Source organism: Salvia hispanica, chromosome 4, assembly GCF_029641045.1.
Source record: "Salvia hispanica isolate PSC_SH4W2 chromosome 4, Shi_PSC_v1, whole genome shotgun sequence".
NCBI classification, from domain to species: Eukaryota; Viridiplantae; Streptophyta; class Magnoliopsida; order Lamiales; family Lamiaceae; genus Salvia; species Salvia hispanica.
Window position 1 is genome coordinate 45,677,752 of NC_142695.1, and position 9,991 is coordinate 45,687,742.

Sequence of the window (9,991 nt, forward strand, 5' to 3'; positions counted from 1 at the left end):
CTTCTCGTACACTAAAATCTAAAATAAGATAAATAATTAGCTTCAATAATACCCCCAAACCATACCAAATTTGATTATTTAGTAAAAAATAAGTACTACTTAATTTTAGGTTTACATTAAATCAAAATAAAAAACTTTTTCAAATTTTATGAGTAAAAATGCATAATATAGAAAATATTCTTTTAAGTTTAAGTTTCGTGTAAATAGCTGGAGTAAATTCATATTTGATGAGACATTTACATTAAAATGAGTTTGAGTTTAGTATGAATAATTGGAGATGCTCTTAATCAATTTATTTTATTGACCAATGAGGTTGTGTCGTTTCACAACCTTATTGGCCAATAAAAATTTCATTTGGTATTCAAATATCTTTTATATATTCATTACAAAAATATATACCTAAATCATGGAGTATTTAAATTCATAAAAATATAGATCTCTCGAATTACATGAATAACATAAATTTAACACTTAAAGTCGAGATTGTATTTGTTTTTGTGCGTTTTTGTGATATTATATAACTCAACCTTTTGATTAACCTTGTATCATGTTCACTTTGTATGAAATTTATGAATAAAATATGAGTTATACAAATTGTCCTTACTATATCACGTTCCTTGGAATAATAATGTCTTAATTTAAGGATACATTTTCTAACTAAAGAGATGAATACACCAAGGTATATTATCTCTCTTGTCCAAAGTTAAAAAAGGATAGGCCAAAATTTTATACATCATGTCCAAGTCTTTCAAAATGTCAAAGCAAATAATGTATAAAATGGTAAAGGAAGCTTAATTACTTTAATTCTAATATTTCGGTAGGGTGCATTTAGTATGATATACTTAGTGGGAATGGATGATCTTTTAAAGTTTTGTGCTATAATTGTCTCATTTTGGCACCAAGATGGTTCTACGTACCGTACGTATGCAATGAGAGTGCTAAAACTATAATCTCACCCTCTAATTATAATCATATTTTTTTAGATGAATTCAACAAAAGGCAAACATAAAGAAAAAACCAAAATTTAAAATAAAAGTATAATTCAGGCTAAGCATGCTTTCTAATTCACCAAAAAACAGAAAGTATAAAAAACTTTGTAGTCTTTTTTTTTTAATCTTTTGTAATTGAATGAACAGACGGGTTATTCTTGAGCATGTATTTTCCCTCAGTAACAAAAGGCATATGCTTCATATTTCCTAGGGCATATCCCACGAAGGCACAAATTCTTGCCAGCAATTTTAAACAGAACCTTTTTTTCTTTTCTAGCAAATATAGTTTCATATTCATATACGCGGCAACTCGATAACGATTTTTTTTTAAAAAAACTTAGATTAATAATGTATTAGTGAACATTCGTGACATATGTACTTATATTCCCAAAAATTTTATGTTGTAGTATGTATTTGTTTTTTTCACTTTCTAATACATCGATTTCTGACTATTTTTTTCAATATAATATCACCACATTTATTTTTTTTACTTGATACACCTTATTTAAGTATTTCATCCGTCCCATAGAAATATGTACACTTTTCGTTTATGTCCATTCTATATAATTATGGGCATTTTCATTTACATAAAATTATCCCAATTTATTGCCCATATACATTAAGTTATTTACCACTTATACCACCATTAGAACATTTATAGTAATGAGGGGTCCCATCATCCGCTAATATTATTTTAACTAATATCATTCTCTTCATCTCTCTTACTTTGACAATTTTGTCTTAGTTCTCGTGCCATATCATATGCTTATATTTTTATGGGATGAAGAGAGTATTTTTTTTAGCAATGGCACGAGACCCAAATTTTGGCATCGAAATATCAACATGACACACTAATATGATGAAACACTAATCCGACAGTGTCATGTACGTGTACAATTTTGCACCATATCACATTCCACGTCAATTATCCGATCTACTGTATTAGATATTAGCGTCTTGAGGTCTTTCTGAAAAATGTTAAACAAAAAGCACGACATTATTGAAAAAGGTACTACTAGTTTTTATGAATAATGAAAGCAGGGGTGATAATAAGAACACGACTGAATTTACCTCAAACATGTAATTGTAAAGATAGATTGCGGTAATTATGAAAGTATATAGCATGGGCAGAATTACCGGGCAATTCTCCTTTGGCAGTGAGCGATGTAAAAAGAAACATAAAATTTCACAAATGACTATATATGCTAATGCTACTGCCAAGGGAGTAAATGCCCACTAATGCATCCATACTCATGATTTTTAAACGGTTTTTATTTGACCAATATGCAATTCTTAGAGTATTTATAGGTAAATTTCTGAAAAAAAATGATCATTCTAGGATATTTCTAGCATATTCTAATGCTCAAATAATTCTGAAGAATAAACTGTTTCTCAACCAGGATAAAGTAAAAAAGAGAAGAAAAAATAAATAAAGAAGCTTAGTATAAATATATATACTACTTGCTTAAAGTAGATACTAAGATTTTTTTTTGGTTTTGTTTTCTTCTCTTTGGGTTTTGGGATCCCAATAGTTTGTTTGTCTGAAGGCCCAAAACGAGATATAGAGCGAAATATAAGATTAAATTAGGCCCAATAAATTTAGTATACTAATTTAACATAATAAGTACTAGTATGTTGGGTCCATTCTTTGATGAAAGTAATTTATTAAGATTTTTTTTCCTATCTTTCTATAAAATAGTACATTTTTTCCCTTGAGAATTTACTACTACTATTTTAAAAAAATATTTTCTCGTTTGATAATTTAACCCCAAACAACATTACTTTCATCAGTGAATTACAAGACGTGAGCAAAGGAATGTCACATCTATCATAGTAGTATTTAATTTCTCAAATAAGGCATTCATTAGGTGTTCCTATTTGCAAACTATTGCAACAAAATGTGAATTTACTCAGGCCAAGACCACTGTAAAAACACAAGAATTCAATCAAATCATCATCACATGACACGCCTAAAGCCATACAAATTAAATGACATGAATATATATAAAGCTAATTATTGGTTGGAAAGAAAACATTTTACTAATTGGATTATGCTTCATTATTAAGAGAAATTAAGTAAAATTTCATGGATAATTAAGTAATGTAATGGTGAAGAAGACAAGAGTCAAATCATATTTTGTAAATTCAGAAATGCAGGGCAGAGGGGGGAAGGGAGACAGATGTTGCAGCAAAACATTGAAATATGAGAAGAAGTAGGAGGTACAATGAGAGTGACAACCCCTCCCCACCTCAAAAATGAAGCCAAAATCTTCAAAGAGTGATTTAAGGAGGTGTGTAGCTACTAAATTCCAATTTCGTTTTCTCCTGCTTTTCTGTATTGTATGTACCCTCCTCTTCTGCCATTTTCAAGCATGCTTCCCCTCAATTAATATATTGAATTATTCAACTGATATATCTCTCTCATCATTTTTGTTTTTCTTATTGTTGGTCGCTAATTTTGTTTTCTGCATTGAAAATGATATTTCAATTTGTCTTTGCCTTATATCAGTACGATGAAATGATCCAAAAAATTAGGTCACATTTGTGCAACATTTCATATATTAAATTTGCTGACGATGGGCAATGAGAAAGAGAGAAAATAAATGAACATTTTCGATCAATACTTTCACCTATCTTTCGAAAACTCAGAGAATCATTCACTTTTTTTGCCTCTCGAGGTCGAGGTAAATGGAAGAGATCATATTTTATGAAATCATATCTTAGTTCAAGTATTTTACCTGACAACTATCAATTCAAATAATATACTCCACTATAATTTCTTTGTAATATTCTACCTCTCTCTGAATCACAATTTTCATTTGATTTGACTTTGCTTTGGTAAACTAATTAAAATATCTAGCCTATAATGTTCGTCACAAGAATATATTTCAGATAATATTCCAAAATATTGAATGCTTCCAAGGAGAGAATGCAGGTAAGAGTAATAGACTCAGGCACTACTCAGCTTTAGAGTAGTATTTTACTAATTGAATAGAATTGATAAATTTAAATCGGTTAAGAAATATACCTAGGGTCGAAATTATATTAGTAATTCTTACACTGTATTCCCTCCGTTCCAAAGTAATAGAGTCATTTTGTCATTTTAGAACGTTTCATAGTAATAGAGTCATTTTCCTTTTAAGTAAAAGCCAACACATTTTTCCACACCTACTTTACTCTCTATTCATTTCTCTACCTTTTTTCATTTTCCACTTCATTCTTCCTTTATTTAACTCACCTAACACAATTTTTTTTAATTTCCGTGCTGAAAAGAAACGCCTCCATTATTATGGAACGGAGGGAGTATTTAGGAGGAAATATAGTATACGAGTGAAATTACATGTGCATATAAAAAGAAATGGTTTTGACTATACTGAAATGCTCCACAAGGATCGGTTCGAGGATACCATTTCCAACTATCCTCTAACTATTATTCTTATCGAGGCAATCTCCTATAAATTTTTTTTTGTTTGACCACTGGTGTACTGGATCTATCTTTGGCGGAATCAGATTAATCTTGCTCGAGCGGGTTTGTGGATTAAGGCCGAAAGTCTTTCAATGTGTGACGGGGGTTGAACCGTAACTTCAAGGTCACCAGCTCCGCACTGCCAACCACGCTACAACCCGTTCGTGCAATCTCCAATAATGTGATTAATAAAGATTTCATTCAAATTGATATCTCAGCCTTTTCATGTTGTCCTAATAAATAAAAATGATATTTTGATAAGTCACACTAGCTTATTTGTCCACGTGGAATTTACAATAGAATATATTAGTATTCCTAATTTGTTGGCAAAATCATGTAAAATTTAAAGTTGAATAGTTATTGGATATTTTTTGTATGTTAGCGAACTTTAGTAATTATATTCTATTTTCCCTAATGTGAGAATTTCCAAAACATATAAGGGAAAAAATGTTATAGATACAAGACTTCTAAAGTTGTGGACACAAATGACTTGCTCAAGGAGCTGGAGCACCACAAAGCTTATTTTTTAAAAAATTCCTCTTTTATAGGGCTTGAAATTTATCCAAAATTTATGTAAATTGTACGTTAGCCAATAATTTAAATAGCCTAAAAAATCAAAATAAATTTAGAAAACATATACATATCCAATATTAATATTTTATATGGATCGCCCCCACTAGCTACAAATAAATACTATGGTATATTGATATTTTACACTTTTAAAAGGAACTTTTACGTTTATTCAATTTATTCTGATATTTTTAACTTGCGATTTTTTTTGTTATAATTTTAAAGGCTTGAACTTTTGATAATATTATCGATGATTTAGAATTTAGAATGATATTCTTGAGAGAGAGTTTTCCGTGGGGTATGATACCAACAAATTGACTGCAAAATTACTATTTGTAGGCTCCAAAATAAGGCCTATTTAATGCTAAGCTCTGTGCTTCAATGCATTGGTTACAACTTACATGATTGATGATACGATAACTACTTTTCAGCTTAATATAGCTGCATTTGTGATGTTGACACTAATTTTCTATTGAGTTCATACCTTCAATTTTATTCATTTATTTTTATGTTTCTGATTGGGGATTTCAATGCTAATTATAGAATACTCCTATTTAACAACAAACGCTCCCAATGTGGATTAATATTAGGATTGAGTTCCTCTTATATGTTGGATATATAATGAAGGTGAATCAAGCTCAACCTTTGAAATTTCTTTTCCCTTGGGCTTATTTCAACTTATTACGCACGAGTGAGCTTTTAATTTTGAATATTAATAATTCTTAATAAGACTAAGCAGTCAAATATACCTCACTCTTATTATAATTTGCTCAATTCTATCTTGTTCTATATATATGTAATTGATCAATTATATCCTAAATTATTCAAAATACCACTTGTTTCAGTACTATCACGACCCATCATCGTTGTGTATACTTGCAAATTCAATCAAAATTCTGAATTACCGACCCATCTTTTCAATTGTATCTCATCGTTATTATATCATTTTCGAGCATTTTTTCCTATATAACGACTACTTTGGTTCTTGGTAAAGAACTTTTTTTTTGTAGCATAGAGTTTATCCAAGTTTTAGATTGCATAAAAAATCATAAAATAAACAGTAACGAAATTTGTACAAAGTCAAATAAAATTCAACATGTGAATAGTTATTTTCGTACGTTTTAGCAGGTTAAATATGTTGACCATATCCAAATTTTAAAATTTCCATTCTGTAAGAGTGTTTTCAACTTTTATCATATTTTCAGATAATATAAATTGGTAATTGTATAAATGGGTATTGTTATATTCTACTATAAGCCTATATTAATTCAGTCCCATCTGACGGATTCCACTGCCATCATATTATTTTTTTCGGAATTATTATATGTACGAATTTATGTATTAATTAATTTTGTCATTTCATTGGCACGGGAGGGTGGAAATTCTAAAATTGGAAATGAAGTGGGAAATTTGTTGTCGGTAAAATAAATGAATGTACACTGTCTAATTAATTTGGTGAATTTGACTACAATAGGGTATAAGCTGCTACTGTCGCAGGTATTATTCTAATGAAGTGGAGTAATATTAACCAAAGGCATATTAAGAAATAAAGGACACATAATTTTTATTTAGAGTAAGTGTCTATGGAGTAGTACTAGTTTCGAAGGTGCATTGGTGGTCCATGAGATAGGATCTGATTATTTGAACCTTTTCAAAAATTCTGTTAGCGGTTGGGCATGTAAAGAATGTCGATCCTAAAATAAATTTGATTATTATTTTTGTAGTGGATAGCAATGATTATATAGTGATTAGTGAAAAGGAAGAAGAGTGGAGTAGTACTTTTTAAATTTATTACACATAATAATTCAAGAATGATGACAAAGTGCATGTCAGTACACATCTCAACATTCCGTGACTCCAAAAGCTATCGTCATTCTTTTAGTCTCTATAAAAACTCACACCCCTTTTTTATCATTATTTCACACACACACACACATACTAGAGAAAAGATGGCAGCTAAAACGCAGAGGAAAATGGCACTGCGAAGAAAGCTTCACATCTTGAGGACTCTAACCAAATCTAAATCGGTAACTTAGTAGTAGTAGTAATAATTTTTTTATTATGATATAGATTTATTTGATTTTTGTGTTGAAGGTGAAAAGGAGTTCCATTATCATGGATGCTTTTCTCTACATCTACAAGTTGAAGCTCCAAGTTGAAGCCATCAAAAAAGAGTACCAATACCTAATCAACAATATCCAAGTAAGTGGAGTACATCTCTTTCTCTCCCTCATGTATTAGTACTAGTATTTTATTTCTTGAAATTATACTAGTATTTAATACACTACTATTCACTAAAAAACACAGCAAGTGAAGGTGGAGAAGGCTGGGACAGGACATCTAGTAGTAATGGTGACTTGCAAGAAAGGAGAAGAGATTTTGGTGTCAATTCTTGAGGCATTTGAGAAATTAAATGTGAATGTGTTGCAAGCTAGGGTTTCTTGCAACCATTTTTTCGGGATGGAAGCCATTGTTGAAGACACCATTGATGCCTCAATCTTGAGGGACGCCATTCTCCAGCTCATCCAACCACAAACTCAAATATCTATGTTTTGAATTATTGTATTTATTCTTTTACGCACTTTTTAGTTTGTATTGCTATTTTATTAGTAGTCCTACTACGTTGTAACTGGGAGCCACTTTCAATTTTGATGTGTGAAGGTGGCTTCCATTGTGCTGGAAGAAAAACAAAATATGAGAAATTACATTAGAGCAAACAAGTATTCACGTGTTATGTCATTGATAGTACTAATGTGCATCAACACAAAATGCGATATTTTTGGGAAATAGTAGTATTTGATTGCACGATAGATGAAGCTTAGATTTTGTCATCAAAATCAAACAAAATAATAGATGCACAGTTACAACTTAATAAAGTGACAAATAGAGTGTGCAGTTTGGCCCACCATAATGCCAGAGATTCCAATTCATTCTCGAACTAATGAGAAATAAAACACACAAAAATGGAAAATTGGGTGGCAAAGTGGCAAATTGATCTATAGGAAGAAAACTTACATATACTGCAGACTTTTTTTTTTTTTTTTTTAATCTGATATCTGAATTCACCCTCCAATTACCAACTGGAACGTTGCTCGGTAGTAATAGTAGTACAGTAGTACTTTTTAAAATGTTTCCTACGGAGCGCGTTGATGCATTTTTTTAATCAGCATTACAATAAATTAATGTAGGTGAACCTGTTATTCTAATATAGCTAAAGCCTAAAGGCAAGTGATAGTATCGAATCAAAGGGACCAGACGGCCTACTGCAAGCAAAACTTATATACTAAAAAAAGAAAATATTACTCTCTCATCTACTATTAGGAGTTCCGATTTATCATTTTAGTTCGTCTGTCATTAGAAGTCTCGGTTCACTTTACTGTAATGGCATGTAGACTCCCCTTTTCACTAACTCATTCCACTCACATTCTATTACGAAACTAATATACTTTACCATAAAAATGAGTAACATTCCACTATTTTTTTCTCACTCACTTTCTTTTAGTATATCTTTTAAAACTAGTGGTGAACTTAAATGGATTCCTAATGACAGAGGAATGGAGTAATTGAAATAAAAAACTATTAAACAAATGGATTAATTAAAATCAGACAAAAAAGAAAGTTATAGGAAGTTGATGTCACTTACTCTTATTTATTGGAGTAGTTTTAAATTAAGATATCTTAAAGCAACACTAGCATTTATGTATTCTAGATATCATCTCGAGGGGTGTGTTATGATGTTAACAATTTAAATTGTTAACTCTGTTAACTTATCAATATAGTATATTAAAAATGTCAATACGGTGACATCAAAATGTCAACACATAATATAAACACATTATATTGAAGTTCAACAAAATTATGTGTTGACATTTTAATGTCATTATGTTGACATTTTTAATACATTACATTGATGAGTTAACAAGTTAGCAACTTAAGAAAGTTAGCAATTGATCACACCCCTGATCTTTGAGAATCTAAAAAATTTATATTACGAGAAATTTAAAAAATTGCATGTACATAACACCCATCCTACTAAGTGGGCCTGGGTTGGGTAGAATTCAAATTTATAAAATGAAACTTAGCCCAGCCCAACCTGCTTTGAAGATGGGCCTGGCTCATGATGGGCTGACCCGGCCCAAAACATTTGACAACTCTAAAAAGTAACCCATGATATTTATTGCTAATCCATTTGACAAATCTAGATAAAATTACATAATGCTTATATATTGCCATATTGGCCCATGTATCTCCATAACCTTGCGAAAGATGATGGATGTTGGGGGACTGACAGGATACGATCCAGTGTCACGCAATTTAGTTTTTTGTGTGCCACTGTGATCCACTTTTGTACTCTCTAATATGAATCATAGTACTTGATTTTAACTCAAAACTTCGATGTTAAAAAAATGTACACAGCCAATCCTAAAAATAAATTATACTATATTAAATATAAAATTTTAAAAATAATTATCTAATTTGTTGGAATAAATAAAATAAAATAAAATAAATTAAATTAAAGATATGAAATTGAAACTGAAAAAATAATGAGTCAACATCTATATAAGTAAAACTCTATTGCATATGTAAATGAACTCCACGTGGCAATTTGTATGGTCAAAGTCAACATATATATGTCATTATTTAATTGCAGCAATATAAGATGTTATAGTAGTATAGAGTCCAAAATTGGTGATGATGTAGCAGCTTGTGCCAAGTGACCAACCATCTTATTTAATTAACCCAATATTTTCTATTAATTTATGTGGGTTTTCAAATTCTGTAATAATTTTGGAAGTTGGAACATAAAGTTGAACAAACCAAAAACTAATAATGGTATGCACGTTGAAAGAGTCTAATTGCCAAATATGTAGAATAAAGATCACAAATATATTCATGCATATGCATATATATAAATATAGATCCACCATTTTTCTGTAACCTCGTTGTCTCATCATACCCCACCTTC

The 9,991-nt window shown here is 30.4% G+C and overlaps 1 protein-coding gene across 1 annotated transcript; it reads left to right on the forward strand.

Annotated features, from left to right (window-relative positions):
* The first annotated feature begins 6,937 nt into the window (after positions 1–6,937).
* LOC125192168 (transcription factor BHLH3-like) lies at positions 6,938–7,730 on the forward strand. The gene is made up of 3 exons (XM_048089672.2): positions 6,938–7,052; positions 7,120–7,227; positions 7,333–7,730. Exons 1-3 carry the CDS (start codon positions 6,975–6,977, stop codon positions 7,579–7,581), a joined length of 435 nt encoding a protein of 144 aa, XP_047945629.1. The 5' UTR covers positions 6,938–6,974; the 3' UTR covers positions 7,582–7,730.
* The last annotated feature ends 2,261 nt before the right edge of the window (positions 7,731–9,991 follow it).